Below are 21,588 nucleotides of genomic sequence, written 5' to 3' on the forward strand. Positions count from 1 at the left end.
AGGCTGTTAAAAACTAACTACCTAAACAAACAAACAAACAATAGAGTCATGAAAGTTTTTTATTTTAAAAACGTTTCTGCTTTTCTGTTAGCCATGTAATTCATAAAAATCAAAATAGAAACCAATCTGCATGTATTTAAAACAATTTGAGTTTTATCAGTTTGACTTGATCCTATTTCTAGTTGTTTAAAACAGCACACTATACCTTATCAAATGCTCTCTGTACAGAATGAGAATATATATTTTATTTTGTGTATGTGTGTGCTTGTGAGCATATGCATGCATTTCTGTGTGTGTGTGCATGTCAGAGAGGCATTTCTATGTGCAAGACATCCTAGGTGGCAACCTCAGAGAGATGATGGATGTTGGACAGGGTGAGTTGGGCTTCTTGGGTGGGATAGGACCGTCTGCTATGGAGCCACAGCCTCCCAAGCACACCAGTGATGAGGAGCAGAACCACTAGCAGACCTCCCAGCACAAAGGTTTCAACTGGTGGCATACCTGCATCTGGAGTGGAGATGTGCATTGAGACATCAATGATTTCATTGTTTAACATCAGATAAAAACAGTGTCACTGACCTGGTGCTTGACAAGCTTAAATACATGGTAAAAATTATGTAAAGCATAGACTTAAGCACATATGAAACTTACTTAGATTGGAGTCAACCTGGAGTCGTCTTATTGGTCCATAAGAGACTGTGTGGGACAGAGTGACTTCCCTGCGTGTCCGACCTGATACATCTTCACTGGAGCAGTTCTGTCATTTTTGAAGGGATGATATCCGAACAGAAGTAGAGCCAAAAAAGAGAGTTATGTGGCCAAAATATCTATGAATAAAACTGATATGACTTAATAACTGTTAATAAAACTGTTAATAAAACAAAGGAATTTTAATCAAAATACCAAAATAGAGAACTTACATATAACTTTAAAGTGTTGTGTACACTTTAGAGTTGTTCACTTATCTACCAGATCCAGTATTTTGTTAGTGTGTTGGAGGATCGTGTATCAGTAAGAGAATGTGTATCCGTAAGTGAGCCATTGAGAGAGAGAGGGATCTCACAGGCTGGCACACTCCTGCACTGCTGTGGCAGATCTGGATATTGCAGTGGAGGAATACGTCTGTGTAGGAGCTGCCCACAAACTTAAACATCTGGATCCTGAACAGAGCTTCTGGGCCATGCCCATTCTTCATCACGTCCAGCGTCTGGTCGTTCGCCAACACTGGGCAACTAAGAAGGGAGGGAAGTCTCATACATTATTTATATTCTTCTATTCTAATTATTTATTCTTCTGTGGCAAAAATAGTAGATTTGAGAATTACAAATATGTATTACTGGGCTTTTTTTGGGGGGGGGGGGGTGTCACTGAATGAATTGTGTGTTTACTTGCAAAGTTTATTGTGTTTATTGCTAATAAGATGGAATAATAATAAGAGTCTGTTTTGAACCCCAGAACCTTGTGAAAGGCTGTATGCTGTACAGGGCTCAGTGTACAGGATCTGGTATTTCATTCATGACTCAATTTAGCCATCCCTCTGATTCATCATGGCAAACAACAATTAAAGAAAATCTTACACTGAACTTTATATACAACAGTAACAATGATGGGTTTTTTTCTGACTGAAATGTGGTAAAATCCCTAATTTATACATGCTGTGTATTTGCTATCAAATGTGGAGTCAAAAATAAATATGAAGAAATCTTGCAGTAATGGGCAGGCACAGCTGTCATAGTGAAATGCATACTGTCTAAGACTGGGGTCACATGAATACGGCTTGTATAAGTTGTTTTGCCTTCAGCTCCCTTGGCAACTGTCTTAGTGTGTCTCAACGACGTCCTTTTCACAGTGCAGGTGATAACCATTAGAAAATAAAGCTAAATATAAAACTATAACACAGATGTTGTGTATAAAATTTTAAAACAGAATATATAAAAAGATTGCCTAAAACAGTGTTGATACTATGGAAGAATAACCATTACCACTACAATCACTACAAGGAATTTCCCAGATTACCACAAACACCTTAGGACTAGTTCTGAGTTTTCTAATGGATTTGGAAGGGAAGGAAAGGAAATGGTGTCTCCATTACTACCATCAACAGGGTGGCCACTTGTAGTGTTTCCAAAATAGGGTTTTCAGTGGCATTTACATTCATGAATAAAATATCTTCATAATTAATTAACAAAAGCTGAATATGCATATGTACAAACCTGTCCTCGATGAAAGTGTATTGGACGTTGCTGTATGGATCATTATTGGGTGTGGCCCAGCATCTCTCCACTCGGAGCATAAGATTAGCTGGTGTCTGCATGGAGAGAGTCCAGACAGTCACTGACCAGCACATACACACAATGGTGCAACTCACAGAGTTCTCACTGTTCCAAGCAGTCAGCAGATAAACAAGGGTGAAAGTAAACAAGGGTGTGTGGCAACAGTCTGATAAAACAACAACTGAATTACAGATTTACCCCAGATCACGTATCAGAGAAGCCGTCACTTAATGGATTAATTCATCTAATCTACAAGAAACATTTTTTTTAAAGTACATATGCATTCAGCAATCTGATTTTTTAAAAATAAACCTATAGATTTTATGAAGATGCTAGAGGTTTCTATATAGGAAAAGAGAAAGCAGCTGTATTGTATATAAAGCTCAGGTTTTGAAGGCAGGTATTTAGCACTGATAGCAAACTTTTATAAGAAGACTGAAAGATAGCTCTCAATTTCCTCTCCAAATCTCAGTGTTTGGTTACCTATACAGCCAGCCCATGCAACAAAAGGGCATGCTACTCATTAGACACAGAGCAGTCAAAATGAAAGAAGTCCAGAGTGGGTTTCAGCTGGTGCCACCTACAGGCAACATCTGCGGAGGCCTTTCTTAAGACCCAAAACACAGCTCGCCATCTCCTGCATGCTATTTAATCCATCTACTTACACACCATATAAACTTTTACATAGATGTTGTCTTCAAGCATCAATGAGGGAACAGTTGTCCATTTGTCTTCAAAGTCCTCATCTTTATACAGCAGCATGGCCACTGAGAAATTGCCTTCCTCTGTATTCAGAGTGATCGTCCTGCAGGGCAGCAGAGAAGGTTTAAGGACCTTCTGAAGGAGACCGAAGGGAAATGAATATGTAATAGACATTTCAGATAAAGCCCAGAATGCATTTTAGTTACCACTGGTTACCTCTTTTGTTGATCAGGAAAACAAATAATTAATGTGAGGCTCAGTGCTATTTAAGCCTGGACAAATGGGGATAATTAAACGCATTATTATATAGATGCTCTGGTCTGGACACAGTGTGCTTTATACTGAAAAGATCCATTGGTAGGATTGAGTCCTTAATGAATTAGTGATATAACAGACTGCCAAATCTCACCTGACATCCACTCTGATCATATTTTCTCCATTGGGCTGCCGTACCATGTAGTTTACAGGATAGCGACATCCAAATGTAATGTTTACATAACTTCTTGTGATGATATCCGTTTCATTATTGTGGATAGTGTTGATGAACATGATGTAAGTATCATCAGATGCCTGAAGAAAAAAATGACGTTGTGAAGAAGAAGTGATGCCATTTTTAATTGCTGCAAAATTGTGAATGATTCTCCAGGCAACAAATGCAATAGGACAAAAAGCAATAGAATTGCAGAGAAATAGGGCTGTTTGCAAGGAAATAGCCTTTATGCTACTGAAAAGGACAAACTGCTCTCCGCCCCATCTGGAAAGCTTTACTGCATGTCAGTAAACTATCCCCTCACCATAACAACAGGCGATCCTTTCTTCTACGCTCATGTTTAAAGGGACCGTGTGTGGTCAGCACAGCAGGGCCATGTTTAGAGTGTTATTTGTTTTAGGTTAATGCCAGCAGTAACTGCACTACCATCTGGACAATGGGTCTTTATTTCAAAAACCTCTATACTAAATGAAAACAGCAATCTTTTCTTCAACAGTATACATTTTCATATGTGTTTTTCAATGCAAATTGCCATGTCATAGCATGAAATGGATTACACTCAGTAAAAGTATTAATAGCAGTATCAACAAAACAGTATTAAAAAAGCCTTCTAAACCATTAGAGGGGGTAGAAGGAGGGTATTCATCCCCACAAGGCTGTGTTAACCTTTTGCTGGCTTTACAAGAAATGCCCCTGTGCATTCTGAGTGACCCTCTCAATGATACTCAGGGTCTCAAGTACAGATTTATACCCTGCCAGAATGAAACTCGTCCTCTAGGCAGTGTTACAACTGGATGAGATAGGCTGCAGAGCTGAAGAAAAGAGGGACTACAAAGTGTGACACTGAATTATGGTCAGCCTATTCACCACTGGTGAAAACACAGTCATCATTTCCATATAAATCAAGGTAATTTAAAGCAGTGTGGCTACTGGTCCTCCCCTGCAGCTCTGAAAGTGCTTAGCCCTCTAGTTTGGAGGGAAGGAAGCAAAACTTGCTCACTCCCTTTCTGCATATTACTCCAATGTTTGTGGTATATGTAATCATTAGTTGGAGTTTTATCCATGTTTTGATACAGTTTTTGTAACAAAATGTATTTTGTGATTGAGTATCAAAATGTTTTGGGGTAAAAGAAAAGTCAAATATTATTTTTATATGGTGATCTGTGATCTCATAGTGGGCTTTAAAGGTCTCTGTAACAGGTGCAGGGTGGTACCAAACTGTGTTTGAAAGCATGAAGATTTATAATGTTTCTGTGGGTATCTTAGGTCATAGTACAGAGAGCATCAAAGCCACTGAGCAGGAGCAAAGCGGATTATTCTGGTTTGGCCGAGTCACAGGTACGAGGTGGTACAAGAAACAATGTTATCAATAGTAGGTGGGCATATGAGATCTTTTTTTTTTTTTTTTAAAGAGACGTCCCTCATTTGGATATAATGATACCAAACTAACTGGTATAAGTATTGAACATCAATTTGCATAATGGTAATAATGCATGATTTGGACATAATGATGGAAAATTTAAAGATCAATATGTAAAAAAGGCAGAAAAATCTATAAAAAATTGTATAAAAATTAAACTTCTGTGTAACCCCTCAGACAGGATGCCTCAAATGCTTAATCATAAACTTGCAATAAACAATTGGAACTGCTATTCTCTTCAGCTAAGTCTTGAGTCTGCAGCTTTATTTCATATTTGGATTTATAACTTTGAAATCAGCTAAACTGGAATTTAGGAATGACATATTATTATTTTGTAGTATTGTTTGTCACAAGGTCATCTTTGGCAATGAACAGAACATATAAAAGCATATCAACCAACAAAGGCAATAACAATAACAATAACCAACTTTATAAACCCAAAGAAGTTAAACAAACGTGATGAGGCTTAATTTGAATTAATACTGATGTTGATAATCTTCTGAATTAAAAAGATCTTATATGCAGTGTCAGGTTCCTAACATCTTATGAATGGTGGTTTCCTTTGATTCTAAACAACATGTTTAATTTGAATTAAGTGTATATTTTTTTCATAAAATGACTATTCCTATGCTTACCATGATGGTGCCACAGTCTGTAAGATTAGTCTTGATGGTGAAGACAAAGTTATCCTCAACCTCAGCCCCACGACACTCTGGGTCATTCAGATGCAGGTCCCAAATCTGAGGAAAAAAGATTAGTGGTTCATCAAATATCCACTACCCCCTGAAAAAGTGGATAGAGGGAATAGAGAATGACTATGTATACCCGAGTCATGCATTAATTACAAAAACATCTTATATGAGTCAACACAAACGTACGTAAACAGGAGGGTCCTTGCTGAGAAAGAAGACACTGGGAATGAGAACTTGTATCTGGTCATTATTACAAATAACAGTTTCATTGAGCTCTGTAGGAAAAAAGGAGTGGAAAAATGCATGTTTTTGGATGGTTTTTTTTTTCAAAGTTTTAAAGCAGGAATAATGTTATTGAAAGACATTTCAGTACAGTCTGGCTATTCTACCATACTGGAAAATCTTACCCTTTGGTGTTACATTATCTGCTTGCATGTTGTACAATTGTAACTAAATGCATTGCTCTCAAAATATATATTTAAAGATTTCTTGGCATTTGTCATTATTAGTCAGAACCAGTGCTCTAGGGCAAAAAAAAAAAAAAGTTTAATTAAGTAATACATTTCCAGATGTTCCACACATTTGTATCATTATAAAAATAACACCTTAACACTAAGAGAATCCTAGTGTTAAATATTTATGTAATTGTTTTAGAGGTAAAAACAATGATGTAAGAATAAATAAAATCCAAATTACCAGATTTCTGCACAAATAAAGCCTATTTTGGGATTAAAAAAGTATTGTCAATGGAAAACCTTGAGGATCAATGTGTGAAATAATCCTTACTTTTATAATCTTAGAGAACTATTCGTATATAATAGGGATGTAGGCTATTATGAGCCCTTAAGTGATTTTAGCTCCCAGAAAGCGGACTCACCCTGCTCCTCAAAATGTGCAGCTGAGGTAAGTGTCCATAACGTGAGAAGGCACCAAGCCATTGGCAGTGCGGCAGGTGTCATCTTTGAGGGTTTCGCTTGCTCTGGCTTCCCCACAGCTGAAGTTTTGCTCCTCAGTACCATTTTGGCCATTTTTCAGTCTAAAATCTTTCAATCCTTCCTACCATTCACGTCGACTGGCCGCCAGCCCTGGAAGTCGTAGTAGCAGTTGCCCTAGCTCTTCAAACCTGGCTGTATTGAAGTAGGAGCCTCCCTCTGGCCTTAAAACACCGGCTTGAATGATGCCTGCACCAACAATGAGATTCCACACATGAATAGAGCAAACTCGGGGGAGTCCGAGGTAACACAGACCAAGTAGATTTGGAGTAATAAGACTAAAAATACTGCTGACAGTCCACTTAACAGACGCCTTACAACGATATTCGAATGTACTAGCCAATAAGGAGTCTGTTCATCGTGTAAAGGGTGTGGAGAATTACAGGGTGGTATCCTGTTTTGTGAGACTCTTTTGTCTGTACATTTTTTTAAAAGGAACTTGCGTTAGCTTTACTGTTGCGGAAACCCCAAGTCACTTGCATATAAAGAAGGTTTACCATTGAGTCAAGGGCAGTTCACTGACAGTGGGTGAGAAGCTGACCATAAATTTTTGTGGACGGAGAGTGTGGAGATGCCAGTAATCTAGTTAAAGTCAAAACAAACAGAGCCCTACTAGAAACTACATCAAACTTGTCATGTACATGACATCATTTCATTACATTGTGTAACAAATCTGTACACATGTACCTTAGAGCAAGGATTTTAGTGTTGTACATAATATTAATCACTTTCGTCTTGCTTAAACTGATGGTAGTACTTGGTAGATTGTATTTCTTTTAGGCATTTCTGAAATTTAAAATATGGAGAATTTTAGAACAGAAAATTGGCAGAAATCTGGGACCTAGCCAAGTTTATCCCAGTATAAGATGTAATGGGAATAGACCATGTAAAAATAGCAGCATTTTCACATCATCATTTATAAATGAGTTACAGATTAAAAACAATTCTAATATTATAAATAATAACATAACTGTGTACAATACAGCCCAAAAGAAAGAAAACATTTATTTAACTTTTATCTTTAGCCAGTGATAAATGGATAAAGTTTTATATACATTGAATAATGTGTCTTGTCTTGCAAATAGGTAAAACATTTTCATGGGTTCTTCACATTATTTTGGATGACCCATTGCAAACAACAGAAGGAGACTCTGGAAAGGTCAAGATGGGTAAGACCAGTGGTTTTCTTATTAAACATGTAACACCTTTACATCAAAATACATTACTTTTTATTTAGCAGAAAGACAATTTATGAACAAATGAGAAATTTGCTACAAATAAAAATTACATTAAAAAAAGGAACAATTTTTTTTTTTTCTTAGATTTTGGTCTTGCAGTCCTTCTGATCACCATTATAATGAGAATTTAGAAACTTACAAGGAAAAATTTGGTCATCCTTAGAAGCTGCTGAGAAGTGTCAAGCATGGAATCTTTTTAATATAATGCAAAAAAGTGCAAATCAAAATGTGGACTGTAGCATTAACCAGAAGAAAACTGATCCAAAATTAATTAACCATGCTTGGGTTCTGCAATGATGGCGGAGTGTGGATAAATCTTACCAGTTTGAAAAAGTAATGGAATGGAATGTGACTGTGCATGGAATCTACAATCAACAACGACCTACCAGGCAGTGTTTATTTATATTCTCAAATATTAGCAAGGGTGATTCAGCCTGAATTTTCAAGTGGCATCAGCTGTTGCAATAAACCGTGTGATTCACATATTTAAAATGTTTTCCAGTATCTTAATAATTTCAAGAAATTATGGTTTTGGGTGGTTTGCCTCTTGCCTAGTTGCCACAACACACTCTGGATTTTTTTCTACTCAGCAACCATTACCTTTTGTCTACGTTTTAGGACTAAATTTTATTTTCTCTATATGCTATTTGTTCCCCCTGGGTACTTCCTCCCTGCTACTTTTCAAAAACATGTCCTACTGTTGCTGCTTTGCAAATAGGCTTACTGTTCTTCTGTTTTTCTGCGGCATGTCATGTTTTTCAACATAATCAGTATGATATGAGCACGACACCAAGAAAATAAAATATTTAAAAATCAACCACACCACTGGAATTGCCGTATGAAATGCACAAAGTGCAAACCATAATATTTGGGAGTCATGGTGGGCCTATGTGCTGGTTGGTGCAGATTGGTCCTCTTCACTCTCCCTTGTTGACACTGATGCTCACCAGCCAAACTGTGTGGCTGGGATCAGAGAATCACTCCAGTGTGTCACTATCCTCAGTGAACAGTTCAGCAAGGTCAGCCACGGTGAACACAGAGGCTTCCGAATGCTTCATGGCCGTGGCTCCATGACTGGAAATGAACAGAAAGGACCAGGGGATAGGGGGTTTGTACACACTTACGGAGAGGAACAATGTGAAAACTATCCTCCTCTTGCCTCACAGCAGTAGCGCATTCTCTCACCTTTTCTCTGCTGTTTTTAGCATGGCCTGCATGCGCTCCTCAATAGTTGACTTAATCAGGAACCGGTGCACAAAAGTGGGTCTAAGAAGGAGAAAAACAGTGGATGAGGCATGAATGGGCAAAATATTCCCTGTAGAATATCCAGCATCCTCCTGTGTCCTATGAGGTGACTGGATAGCGGTGTACTTGGTCTGGCCGATGCGGTGCACTCTGCCAATGGCCTGCAGCTCATGGGCAGGATTCAGGATGGGCTCCACCAACAGCACGTGTGTAGCCTCAATGATGTTCAGACCGTTTGAGCCAGTGTGTAGGGGCAACAGCAGGATGTTGATCTTCTCCTCGTATTTGAAAGAACTCAAGTTCTCCTGAAAAGGAAATTGCACATGTATTATCAAGTGGCAACTGTTCTACTGTTATCGCTGGCTTAGTTTAAGAAATGAAGTTTCAATATGTGCATGAAAACACAATCAAAGTCAAATCCACAGCCAAACAGAGAAGTCACATAGACCACACAGAAATAAATAGAAGCACAAACCTGAAACTTATGAATTCCATTGATCTGTGAGAACTCCATGTTGTTGTCAAAAAGTGCTTTGGCAATGATGTCCAGCACTCCTTGCCACTGGGAGATATATAAGATGATGTCATTTTGTCTAGCCTGGCATGGTAATTTTCCTCCTTGCAATCTTATAAAGATGCATTACATGAAAAATATGGACAGCACTCATATAATTGCTTATTATTTATTGGTAAAGAATATATTTCTGGATTCAGCATGACACATACTTTTAATTTGCAACATGGATGGTAAAGTTCAATATACATTGTTGCAATCTTATAAAGATGCTCTGAAAATTTTGCAAGAAAATATTACCGTGGAGAAAACAAGGGATTTCGCTCCTGGGTCAGTCATCTGGATTTTCTTGAGAGCTCGAACCACAGCCTCTACTTTAGTGGAGTGACTTCCCTATGGGGCACAAGGTTCCAGAATTCCAATTGAACATGCTTCAAAACAAAGTGCTAGATGCAGGATGACTCCTGCTGGCTGTGCGTGTTTCTGTTTGTTAATGTCATCAAGACTGAATCATGAGTGAATCAGTGAGCCCTCACACATCTTAACTTTATGAGAAACTGATAGGTAAGCACACCGATGCCCTCATGTCTTGGGCAAAGTATGAGTACCTCTTTACATTCCAACAAATTATGTTCCCTGCATAACAACATGAAAAATATTCTTCTCAACAAAACCATGAATATTTTCAACATGTGCTCTTTCGTTTACCGAAACCTGGTTTTCTGACCTGATCGCAGTTCATGTTCTAGAATCTATTTCATAAAATTTAAACTATTTTACTCTCCTAGAGAGTTCACCTCTTTCATTTTCATTGGTGTGTACATCCTACCCCAAACCTGTGGGGTACTAAAACAGCTAATAGACCAAAAGTAGAAAAATACTTGAACAGTGCTAACCTAATGAAGGACATGTCCAAGTATCGACAACATGTCACTTGTGCCACAAGGGAAGAAAAAAAATCAGGACCACTGCTACACCACTATTAAAGATGCATATCGAGCTTAATCTTGCATAATGCAGCAGCTCTTAGGCATTCTGAACACAATCTAATTCACTTCATCCAAACCGATAAGCCTATTACCTCAGCGAAGGGGTGGAACACTGAAGCCACTGTAAAGCTGCAAGACAAACTGCAGCATCCACAAAGATATGACAAAGGGGCTGCTAGAGTACACAGACACTGTGATGTCAAACATTAGTTTCTGTGAAGAAAGCTGTATTCTACAAGATGGGTGAGGAACAATAATGGCAACCCATGCCTCTGAGCTAAGAAAAGAAGGTAGCACTCAGGAATGGGGATAACAAAGAAGGTTACAAAGAGGCCAAATACAGGAGATTAAAGCAGCAATGAGAGAATATTCAGAAAAGCGAAAAAAAGAAGTTAGTTTTCTGCTAACACCACAAGTCTGAAAAGGCCTCCAGGAGTTCAGACTGAAAGAAGCCCCCCGAACTCAACAATCACCAGCTCACTAACCACCTGAATAACTTCTGTAGATTTAAAAGAGCAAAGGACAGCCCCCAGCCCTACCAACCCGACAACCCCTGACCCCTCTCCCCAGAGTCATCTTTTCACCTCTAGTCAGACACAAATATACACAAATGCTCCATCTACCAGATTTAACTGTTTATACTGTATATGTCTTTGTATCATATGTCTCCCCAGACTATGCCCATATAAACATATTCTAAACTCCTTTTAAAATCTGTTATAATTTCAAAGATTTTTTTTGCTTTAGCTTAGTTTATTTAAGGATATTCTCTATTTTGTGCTTTTTACTGTAGGTAGGTGTATCAATAACCTTAGTGTTTACTCACCCAACAAATTCTTCATTATGTGTAATGCACCTGGTAAATAAAACTGATTCTGCAAACTTCCTCTTAAAATGACACCTCAATAGTGGAATTTATGTTTCTATCACCCCCCCCCCCCCCCCCCAAAAAAACAAAACAAAACACCAAACAAAGTAGACAGTAAAGTGATCACACTCTTCAGTAATAACAGATTAGGCTTATCCCTGTCATGGCAGAAACACTCAGAAATGCACTGACTTTGACAGGGATTTCCTGGCCCTGGTCGGCCGCCTGCGTGGTAAAGACGTAGGATATTTCACTGTGGGAGGTGGTCTGCCTGCAGATAGCGCACTTTATCGCTCGCTTTCGATTGCCGATGCTGTACTGCTCCACGATGATGGAAATGCACTCATTGCAGAAACAGTGTCCACAGGTGAGCACTGCCCACTGCAAAACACAAAATAAACACTCTCAGCCAAACTGGCAGACACAACAAGCTTTCCAACACTGCTTTACACACAAAGTGCTATTATAGAGTGTAATCTGATGTCACACCTTCATGCATGTGTTAGGTCAAATGTACGATCCTGCTGTGTGCTGTGTACATTTTTTATTTCTTCTCACCTCCTGGCCCAGAGGGCGGGCACAAATGGGGCATGGCTCTGGATTCAAACCTCCTGTGGATTTATCCTGAGACTGGAACAATGGAGCAGTGAAGATAAGAGTATTATTGTTCAATAAATAGGAATTTGAATATTTAACTTCAGAAATAATCCAAACACAACTCTAAATGTCCAACTACTGGAACAGGTGGATATATCTGACTGCATATTAACTCATGCTAACTTGGTTGGTCACATGGCTTGGCACAATGGTGGAACGTGAACTTTTGTGGCACTTTGCCAACTCAGGGAATGCTGTTAGGCTGCATGTCTCTTTACAATAGTCCAGTCCAATAACTCCTATCATTAAACGATATAATCTTTCCCTTAATATTTCAGCAAATGTAGAAATCCAACACAGCAGACCATTAACAAGTACTGCAAATTCCAAATTCCACTTATATATATATATATATATATATATATATATAAAAAATGTATAGAACATACAATGCACATTCAGCTCTTACCTTCTCTAAATTAGTGAGATAAAGAAACTGCCCGAGTTTCTTCTGCACCTGCGATTTAGCCACAGCCTTGTCGTTCAACAGCTTCACTCTATTCTGCTCCACCTGGACCCACGGAAACAGGTGGACAAACACCACACACACAGGCCCAGGCAGTGTTAGCAGTCGGCTGGTTCCGTCTTAGGATAGCGCGGATTGGCACGTTGACACCCACCTCGTGTGGCTCAATGATGTGCAGGACTTTGGGACGGGGCTCGTCAGGGAGGCGGACCCGCAGGCGCTCAGTCGCCATGCCCAGCTCATCTATGGCAGACACGCGATCCCGCAGAGTCATCCAGTACTCATGCAGCACCTTATACTCCTTTTTCCAGGCCTCGAAGAGCTCCATGAAAGCACCGCCCTCCTCGATGAGCTCAGGCTCAATGCGGCGGATCTTAGCAAAGGACAGGATGGCTTTGAGGGTACGCTCTGTCTCACTAGCAGCCCACAGACCGCGGCTTGTAGTGGGGAGCCTGTCATCCACCAGGCCATCCTCATCTTCGATCATCTCTTCAAAAATGGCTGTCTGGCCTTTAACTCTGATGCAGATGATACAGGCAAAATTCTTTCAAAAGGTCCCTTTTATAAATTAATGACTTATTAAGAAATCTGAAGTGTAAGTTTCACTTTAAAATATTCAAAAAGGTTTTGTTTTTTACTTACGTGTGAGAGAACAGTTTTGACTCATAATCTGTGAAGAGTTCATCAGCTTTGCAAAACACACAGCTGGAAACAAATTATCCAAGCCTATTAAATGTGCCAAATTTTGAGGAATACAATAGTTTTACTAGACCAAAGTCTTTACCCAAGTCTAACTTTGAAATACTCTGATTTGTAAGCTCTTAGGTACAGCTACAAAATGAAATCATCTCAACTGATGGGTTCTTACTTGTTGAGTGGAAGACGCACTGGTCTCAAGTGACAAGCAGTTGCCTCTTCAATGACTTCCTGAGATGGTGGAGCCTCAAGCTTTTTGACAGCATCCTGAACAGTTTTCTGGGATTTCATCAGCTCGTCCATCTGAGTACTGAGCAAAAACTGGAGACCTCGGGCATCCCGGAACCTGAGAAGAAAGATCAGGATGAATAAAGTATCACACAAACTTAACAGTTCAACTGTACTAAAACTTCAGCTATATTACTTTTCTGCCATCGAGAGTTTGTTGTCTTGCTGTTTGTAACTGCAAGTGAGCTCATTTTGGATGCGGCTAACCAAGTCATCATCCATGGAGTATTGAATAGCCTGCTGGATGACATCCAACCACCAAGGGGAGCGTAGGTTCACCTAAAACAGGTCAGAGAGAAACCTGGTTGATTTCTGCACACATGGTGTAGAGGAACAGTGTGAGGTTCCTGGGAGGGTCCTACCTTGCGTTTGAGCTCTCTAATATTCTGCAGAACAGGCAGCAGGTTCTGCTGGGCTTCTGACACCTCAGAGCTAACCTTGGTCATGTAGTGTTGTTTCAGCTGCTCCGCCTAGCAACAGCACAGTCTGAATAACTGAACATGCTCAAGAAAATGACAGCACAAGGGGTTTGAATTCATTCTTTCCTTCGCCTGTATGGTGTTCCTTTCAAGAGGAGTCCCCAGCAAGACAATGTCTCTGTTTGGAACGAAGTTAGCAATCTAGATCAGGGAATAGGGCACACTTAAGGACAGCCACTCCAACTAAGCCTGCTTGGTCTCCCACAGGCTATCCACAACACCTTCACTAAATGCTGAAGCTAATAGAAGGACTTTGTTACATTTCTTCCTTTCACGCTTCTTATTTCTTTATTTTCCCTCCAACTTCCACTCACAGAGCACAGAAAAAAAAATGCCGGCAACCTGGGGGAGGAGGACAGAGTGGAGTGAGCAGGTTTAGGATTGAAAAGGGGGAGGATAGAGTGGAGTGAGCAGGTTTAGGATTGAAGAGGGGGAGGATAGAGTGGAGTGAGCAGGTTTAGGAATAAGGGGGGGGGGGGGCATCGTTATGTGACAGTTACAGTCTTCTTTAAAGCTGTGTACTACTACGTCAGTGCTTCCACTTGTTCCAGGTGGTGCAGGGGAGAAGCCTTTTTTCTGAAGGCATGAAAAATAAGCCCCTTTCATTAAACCTCCATTGGAAGTATAAACTACTAACCTCCTCTTTCAAACGGTCATCTCGAAGAGTAGGAGGTATCCCAGGATGCTTTGCACTTAACAGCTCCATCAGATTGTGTGTAGCATGAAGTCTCTATATTTAGGATAAAAGATTCTCTGAAGTTAACATGAACATTCATTTAAAGTCATAACCTTCCCTCAAATCCCTGTGGAACTGGATTATCCCTGTAGAGAAGGTGAGGAGAGCTGCACCTGCAGTGAATCTGTCTTAAGCCGGTCTTTGTGTTCCTCCGACGAACGAAGAACTTCTCTGTACATCTCCGCTGCCTCAACAAACTCACCTACCAGACACACATGCACAAAAAAAAAGAGTTTTAACCAGGCCTCTGTTGCACTTTTGTCCACGTGAGCAGAGAGAGGTATGGTGGTGTTTTAGACCAGAGTACCTCTGATGATGTGGATTCCTGCCAGGCCATTGAGTGCACACACAAGCTGCCTGTGTGCCTCCTCACACTCCACGCGACACTTCTTCTGCAGGGACTTCAGCAACTCCTCCATCGTCATTGTACTGAGTCAAGCAGCAAGTAGAGTGGGAATCGGTGGTGATATCAAAAATGATTAAATGGTGGAAAAGGTTGAAGCTCTATGCACGGATTGCTCCTTTTGACCATGTTAGCACAGTTGTGGTTTTAATCCTTGCTCAACTCTCATTGTTTCCAGATATCTCAGCTAATTGAGGCCCACACTGAAGGGTATTACTGACAATTAGAGGAGACTGCTGGCAAGCAGCATGTCACTGACCTCTTCTGGAAGGGTAGGAACTCTCCCCTGACGGCCTGGGGGTGGCAGCATGCCTGGCGCAGACGCAGGAGCGGGTACAGAATGGTGGTGACTGTGCGGCGGTCCAGGGTGCCCAGCCTCAGGGACCAGTCTGAGATCCTGCGCAGCTTGACCAATGCATCCTGTGAGCACACCTCATGCTGCCGGTGGTAGAAGTGGCTCTCCACCGGTGAGAAGTTCAGCCAATGGATCTCCTCTGTCTGAGGGGGAATTTGGATCTGAAATTCACACCAAAATTCAAAACACTTATTTTCTAATTGGACAGCATCACCTGAATTTTTGGGGGTAACAATAATGTGCATCATCAGGCAAATAAATCCACAGTGTGCATTAATGATAATGTGTATCAGTGAGCAAAGTGCTTTTTAAAGCTCCTGTTCGTCAGGGAGCTTGAAAATTTGTTGATGAACAACCTGATCAATGACATCTTTTTTGGCAGATCGCCATAACAACTGGCCAATGATGTTGTAGAGTGGGCCTGGGTTGCCACGCCGGTATGGTCTATAGAGCAGCTGTTCCCACCAGTATTTCACCCAGTATGGGTCAACTCCCAGAAACAGAACAAGACCATACAAATCTGCAGAGCATTATCACATCAGTTACAAATTGGTAAATGAAAAGAAAGTGCACCACTGAGCTTAATTCTGTACAGAAACTTAAAAGACTTGTCCAATTCCAACTCACCTTCTAGACCTCTCTGTACAGGTGTTCCACTTACACACCAGCGATTTATGGATGTGAGTCTCAGAGCCATTTCTGCAGCCTGCAGAGTAGAGAGTGCATAAAACAAGTTTTCCATTCAACCAAATCTCCTCCATTTGTACCCAGATATGTCCCATAAACAGCCCCCATTCTGTGGCTGGGAACGTCATAATATGAGCTCACCTTAGCTGTGGTGCACTCAACCATTTGAGCCTCGTCTAGACAAATGCGCCACCACTCCACGGCCACCAGGGGACTCGGCACAGCCATGTAACGCTTCTGGTTGCGGAAGCGTCGCCCATCTTTGCTGTTACTGTGAGGGAGGTCTACGTAGTTAAGCTCACTGCGCAAGACATCATAGGTGGTGATGACCACATCCTGCTCAGCTAGGATATGAGGCTGAAGGAAACCGTGCCTCTTCACACCCTGGTACACCTACAAGACAAACCCAGCTAGGCTCTACTTTCTCTGAAAGCCCAAAAGTGCTACTATATGGTAAATGTCCAAATATATAATAATTTACCAATAATGCAAATACAGAAACCTAATGCACATGAAGCGTTCTCCATAAAAATGAGAATTAATCACTTGCTTTGACAGTGTCCAAATTTGCATCCAAACTGGAATTTTGTTCCTGCTTGGTTGGTGCAACCATGCTGGATAACATATCAGGAGTCAGCTGAGCTTCTTGAACAACACTCAGGACAGTGTATAGCCACCAGACATTTCTGCATTCCTTACATGCACTGTATTTATTATTTATTTGTTTCAACTTTCTTCTGGCCACTATTGATTAGTACTTTATAATACTCTAAACAATGACACTTTAGTATAATAACTTGATACTTTATCATCATACAACTTTCAAATTACCTCATTACCATTGTCTGGAAACTGTGTTGTTTATGAATTTTGTGTTAATAGTGCTTAACGTACTTTGTGTATTGCTGTGACAACAATTTCCCTCAAGGATTAATAAAGAACTTTTTCCCTCCCTCCCTCCAATCATCCATTCCTCCATCCTTTCATCCTTCCATCCATCTATCCCAGAGTGAATGTGTCATCTCTGTCAAATTCTTTTGTCATCTTGGATGTTTACCAATACTCGGAGAGAGGAGGAGCGGATGTGTCGGTTGATCTCCTCCACCCACTGCTGGCAGATGGAGCTGGGGGAGATGATGAGTGTGGCCCCAGTGGGAACAGGAGTCATGGCCACCAGGCAGTGTGGGCAGTAGAATGGTGTTGTCTCCAGATCTTCTTCCTTATAGTTCACACACTCTGCATGCTGCCACAGCAAGCAGTTTATACACTGTACCCGAGCCTTGTAGTCCACCAGACCCAGCTCGCCACAGATGCACTCAAAGCGATAATCGGGTGTATTGAAGGGGACCACAGATGCTCGAGTGGGAGTTGGAGGAACTGACTGAAAACCTGGACTACCATGTGATTCCTGCTGCACACTTTCACCCATGTCCACTGGCTCTGATTTAACTGCAGGAGTGTCTGCTCTCTGTTTCTCGTGGTCATGTAAAGGTGCCTGGGATGTGGTGCAGTTATCTGGCTGAGAATGGCTACTGGGTTTGTCACCAAGTGCTTCTGACTCTGACAGAGATCCACACCCTTCCTCTGGTTCTTCTGTAAGGGTAGAAGGAGCCGTGCTGATTAGAGTGTCCATGGAGTCAGAGGCTGTGCTGCATAAGGTCGTTATTGCCTCTCGCTCCTGTCCTGCACATCGATGAGAGATTCTTCTGGGGACAACCTCTCTAGGTGACTTCTTCTAAAAGAACAGAAAAATAAATGGTAGAACATTAAATGCAATTAACTAAAACCTTCATTCTAAACCACATACATTATGTAAATAAATATTTGCAAATACACTGGAGGTGGACAAAACAATGGAACAGCACATGCCCAAAAGACAAGCAGTGACAGAAACATGAAAACTTCCACTGGATCTACCAAAAGAAAGAGAAAAAAGAAAAACAGAAAAACCAGGATCAAAACTGTATAACAGTGTTCCAAGAAACCCTGAAGTTGATCTCAAGACAAAATGCAGTTGCGTGCTATATTACTAATGTACATAAAAACAAAAGGTATTTCCATTGTTTCTTCCACCACCTGTACTCAACAATGCCAAAAATACACACAGGTACCACAGGTTTCATCTTCTTTTCTTTGTAGTTCTTTCCCAGTTTGAACGACCCGGCTAGACCTCGACCTTTGATCTGCTCCACTAATCTTTCAGTTAGGAGTTTGGTCAATGCCTTCTTAATGTGGCTGCGGTTCTTCAGTGGGTCATATTTGTACATATCCCGGAGGTATGTGAAAACAGCATTGACCGAAGATCCTTTTCCAACCTTCACTTCCTTAATAGCAGTTAGAAGCATCACACGTACAGCTATAACAAGAATACAGATAATTACATTTTTAAATATGTGTACACACTACAATAAATGCACTCCTGCATTACAAACATGAACCCTTGCCATGGTAGGATATTTTATGTTTGGCCATCGTACCAGGATAGGTAATTTTCTCTCTGGGCTTCACCTCAGTCCGCTTCCTCTGTCGCTCTAACGGTGGTGGAGGGACGTAATAGTTCACTGACTTCCCCTGAGAACACAAGGACTACTCAACCATACCCTTTCACACCAGTGCACACATCATGACCCATGCATTATGTTACTCTCCTACAAAATCTCAGGAAACCATACTGTGAAGGCAAATAAGCGGCTCGGTTTGTAGCTCTTTAAATCTTAGTAAAACGTGTACTGAGAAATGTGGATATTAACTTTTGACTTTTGGCCCCACTCACCACAGGCAAAGTGAGAGCACCCTGCTTCACACCTTGCCGGGTGTTGCACAGGATAAGGGCCAGCACCTCCACAGTCTTCCCCAGACCCATCTCATCAGCAAGGATCCCACCAGGCCAGTCCAGACCAGCCAGAGGAAACTCCTGGATCAGACTACACAAGTTGAAAAGGATCAGGCAGGATATAAAAATGCTTTTAGCCTCCCTTTCAGATAATTGCTACACTCATTGATTTCTGCACAGTTTCTTGCAAGAAATGCACATATATCAGCAAGCCAAACACTTGCTGGATCACTGACACAACTGTCTTACCAGCCAGTGTAGGGGTTATAAAACAGCTTCTTTCCACACATTGTAACCACTTCCCTCCAAAGGAAATGTAGTGTTTGTTCTGTTGATGAAAAATGTCAGTATGTAAAATCATATCTGATTAAATTTTAATATATTTATGTGTAATGAAAACATAAAGTCGTCTCTTCCTAATAAGACTTAGTGCTGTGAGAGAACAAGTGTAGAAGTGTGATAATGGTACCTTGAGGACTTTCTCTCTTATACCTTTCCCTCCTCAGCATCCAGTTGACAGCCTGGCTCTGGTACAGTCGCAGCACTGGGACAAGGGCAGAATGCTGCACATCAAAGCTCTCCTCCTGCTCCTCCCGTTGGTGGAGGTGCCTAACATAGTCATACAGCTCCTCCACATTCTGCCGCTCCAGGTCCGTGTCACACTCTTCTTCCTCATTCTCCATGATCTCTGCCACAAGAAAATGTTACACATTAAGGTTTTATGTGACCTCACAATGCTGGAGCACAAACGGACACTGTATTTTCAAAATAAAGTACACTCTGTAAATGAGAATCCAGTTGAGCATAAACAGAAGGGCTACCAGGGATGATGAAGCCATAAAACAACTCCATCAGCTTCTGCAGCAGCTGACTGGTTCTTCTTATACGTCCATTTCCTTCACTGAGAAATTCTGGTCGCCCCAATCCTGCCTCCAAAAGAAACATTTTCAGCTGTAAAAGAAATTTAAAAAAAAATATATTTTCTTGTTTTATTATTTTAACATAAAATTAAATTTGAAATTTTCATGCAGTCCAAAACATGCAATTCTTTCCATACAGATCTTTCCATATAGACTCATCCTAAAATAGAAGCAATATTAAATTAAGTAGGTTTCTCCGAAGACCACATTAAATTAAGAAACAGATTCATAACCTACCAAACCCTGAAAGATCTGTGAAGCATAAACTCATGAACACATTATACACTGATATATAGCGCCGAGCTGTGTGTCTGGACTGTGCACAAGACACTCAACAGATAAGCACATACCTTCAGTACTCCCTCTACAGACAAGTGGCCCAACTGGATCACCTTCCTCTTCTGCAGCCAGTCCAAATCCTCCAGTGAAAGTCCACCAAGGGAGAACTCAACAGGAAAATTCCTGGGTTCATCCAGCGCTGAGCTGGCATAATTCAGCAACAAAGCATCACCAATTTGCTGCAGACATAAAGTAATGTCTGAAACCTCAATGGGAACATTTGGACCTTTCAGACAGAGGTTTAACTCTCCAATGAGTGCGTTCCACCCAAGGTCCACAGAAGACAAGGGCACCACATAAAGCTCAGTGGTTTCAGAAGAGGAGTCCTGGAAAGAGCACTCTGGTTCTTCTTCTTTCTCAGCAAGTGGTTGAAAAAAATTGCAGGTTACATTTTTCCCATTGTCCTCAAGAACCAGCTGACAGCTCACAGAAGCCGGAGAAATGGTCTCACCGACTTCCAAATCACCCTCGTTCTTCCGGTCCTCGAGCATATTCCAGTTCAGTTTCTTCTTAGACTCCTCATCCATGCGGACGGGTGGCGCGCGTTTTCTTCTGCTGCTCATTTTGTTAGCTTACAGAGTTGAGTTAAAATTATTTTTATACTTTAACATCCAAAGATTGCTATACCTGTCTAAGCATTACATCCAATGTCAATGCCCCCATCTGTGAAAGAAGCTCTCCATTCTATCTACACTGAGACTTTTGCAAAATCAGTAGTCCGATTTATACAAGAATCAACACGATCTAACGTTCTAGCACGTACAATGTAATACATCGCAGGTGATGTGCAATGCACATGACTTTTCTGGAGACACATTTTGCATAAACAAGAAAAGCATAATGAGCCTAATTCTAAGCGTAAGATCAGTGTAATTGTGCAAGGAATCCGAGAAGCGAATCGCCATCACCGTGTTAGTTAACCTACGTATTACAATGAAATGTTAAATAAGCCTCGTGCAATATTTACTCAATTGTGGAACAACTGTCCTCCTTGCAGAAACAAAATAACTGTCAGAAAATTACTTTATTTTAACTTCACGTCCAGTATTGTTGTCTAATACCCTACAACAATCCGCCATGTTTAAAATACAGGATGTGACGTATTTTCGACCCAAACAAAGCGCAATGATATTCACATCCGAATCAGTAGATGGCACTATAGATCCGTTTTTATAGTAACTCCCAGTCTTTAAAGTGCCGCGATTACTTTTTCGGTCACCTCAATATCGTAGTTGTTAGAAAGTGTATTATTTGTTAGTTTAAATTCTATATATAGATATGAGCCTGTTTTTATATTTTCTCAGGA

The 21,588-nt window shown here is 40.8% G+C and overlaps 2 protein-coding genes across 8 annotated transcripts; both read right to left on the reverse strand.

Moving 5' to 3' along the window:
* Nucleotides 1–46: 46 nt before the first annotated feature.
* On the reverse strand, nt 47–6,839 carry si:dkeyp-110a12.4 (pancreatic secretory granule membrane major glycoprotein GP2). 2 transcript variants are annotated; one of them, XM_027011231.2, is made up of 11 exons: nt 6,455–6,529; nt 6,274–6,295; nt 5,985–6,100; nt 5,764–5,852; nt 5,521–5,625; nt 3,385–3,545; nt 2,943–3,078; nt 2,214–2,308; nt 1,064–1,232; nt 652–757; nt 47–507 (listed from the first exon to the last, which is right to left on the reverse strand). In XM_027011231.2, the coding sequence occupies exons 3-11, from the start codon at nt 6,010–6,012 to the stop codon at nt 335–337; spliced, it is 1,062 nt and encodes a 353-aa protein (XP_026867032.2). In that variant the 5' UTR covers nt 6,013–6,100; nt 6,274–6,295; nt 6,455–6,529; the 3' UTR covers nt 47–334. The 2 variants fall into 2 exon arrangements, with proteins under 2 accessions (XP_026867032.2, XP_026867031.2); XM_027011230.2 differs by lacking the exons at nt 5,985–6,100; nt 6,274–6,295 and having other exon boundaries at nt 6,455–6,839.
* A 631-nt stretch (nt 6,840–7,470) lies between these two features.
* shprh (SNF2 histone linker PHD RING helicase) lies at nt 7,471–21,376 on the reverse strand. Of its 6 annotated transcripts, none has more exons than XM_027011190.2 (28): nt 20,294–21,376; nt 19,845–19,953; nt 19,493–19,711; nt 19,273–19,351; nt 18,964–19,114; nt 18,668–18,761; nt 18,296–18,546; nt 17,248–17,925; nt 16,332–16,583; nt 16,131–16,209; nt 15,860–16,023; nt 15,408–15,664; nt 15,053–15,174; nt 14,859–14,947; nt 14,647–14,739; nt 13,893–14,000; nt 13,667–13,809; nt 13,415–13,588; nt 13,189–13,251; nt 12,701–13,064; nt 12,490–12,591; nt 11,982–12,053; nt 11,616–11,804; nt 9,867–9,959; nt 9,528–9,614; nt 9,179–9,357; nt 8,993–9,073; nt 7,471–8,881 (listed from the first exon to the last, which is right to left on the reverse strand). In XM_027011190.2, exons 1-28 carry the CDS (start codon nt 20,843–20,845, stop codon nt 8,785–8,787), a joined length of 4,941 nt encoding a protein of 1,646 aa, XP_026866991.2. In that variant the 5' UTR covers nt 20,846–21,376; the 3' UTR covers nt 7,471–8,784. The 6 variants fall into 6 exon arrangements, with proteins under 6 accessions (XP_026866991.2, XP_026866990.2, XP_026866989.2 ...); XM_027011189.2 differs by having other exon boundaries at nt 17,248–17,922; nt 18,302–18,546; nt 19,845–19,974; XM_027011188.2 differs by having other exon boundaries at nt 18,302–18,546; nt 19,845–19,974.
* Nucleotides 21,377–21,588: the final 212 nt, after the last annotated feature.

Source organism: Electrophorus electricus, chromosome 13, assembly GCF_013358815.1.
Source record: "Electrophorus electricus isolate fEleEle1 chromosome 13, fEleEle1.pri, whole genome shotgun sequence".
In the NCBI taxonomy this organism is placed as follows: domain Eukaryota; kingdom Metazoa; phylum Chordata; class Actinopteri; order Gymnotiformes; family Gymnotidae; genus Electrophorus; species Electrophorus electricus.

Bases quoted from the DNA above. Each gene is read 5' to 3' on its own strand.
- si:dkeyp-110a12.4 (XM_027011230.2), bottom strand. From the start codon at position 6,605: ATGGCCAAAATGGTACTGAGGAGCAAAACTTCAGCTGTGGGGAAGCCA. The intron at 3,546-5,520 runs GTAAGCATAGGA...TTTTTTCTTCAG, and splicing joins CAGACTGTGGCACCATCATG to GCATCTGATGATACTTACAT. The intron at 2,309-2,942 runs GTGTGTAAGTAG...CTCTCCATGCAG, and splicing joins TCTATGTAAAAGTTTATATG to ACACCAGCTAATCTTATGCT.
- shprh (XM_027011186.2), bottom strand. From the start codon at position 20,845: ATGAGCAGCAGAAGAAAACGCGCGCCACCCGTCCGCATGGATGAGGAG. The intron at 17,926-18,295 runs GTGTGTATTTTT...CTGTTCTTTTAG, and splicing joins AGATGAAACCTGTGGTACCT to AAGAAGTCACCTAGAGAGGT. The intron at 16,024-16,130 runs GTGAGTTGGAAT...AATGCTCTGCAG, and splicing joins TGTACAGAGAGGTCTAGAAG to ATTTGTATGGTCTTGTTCTG.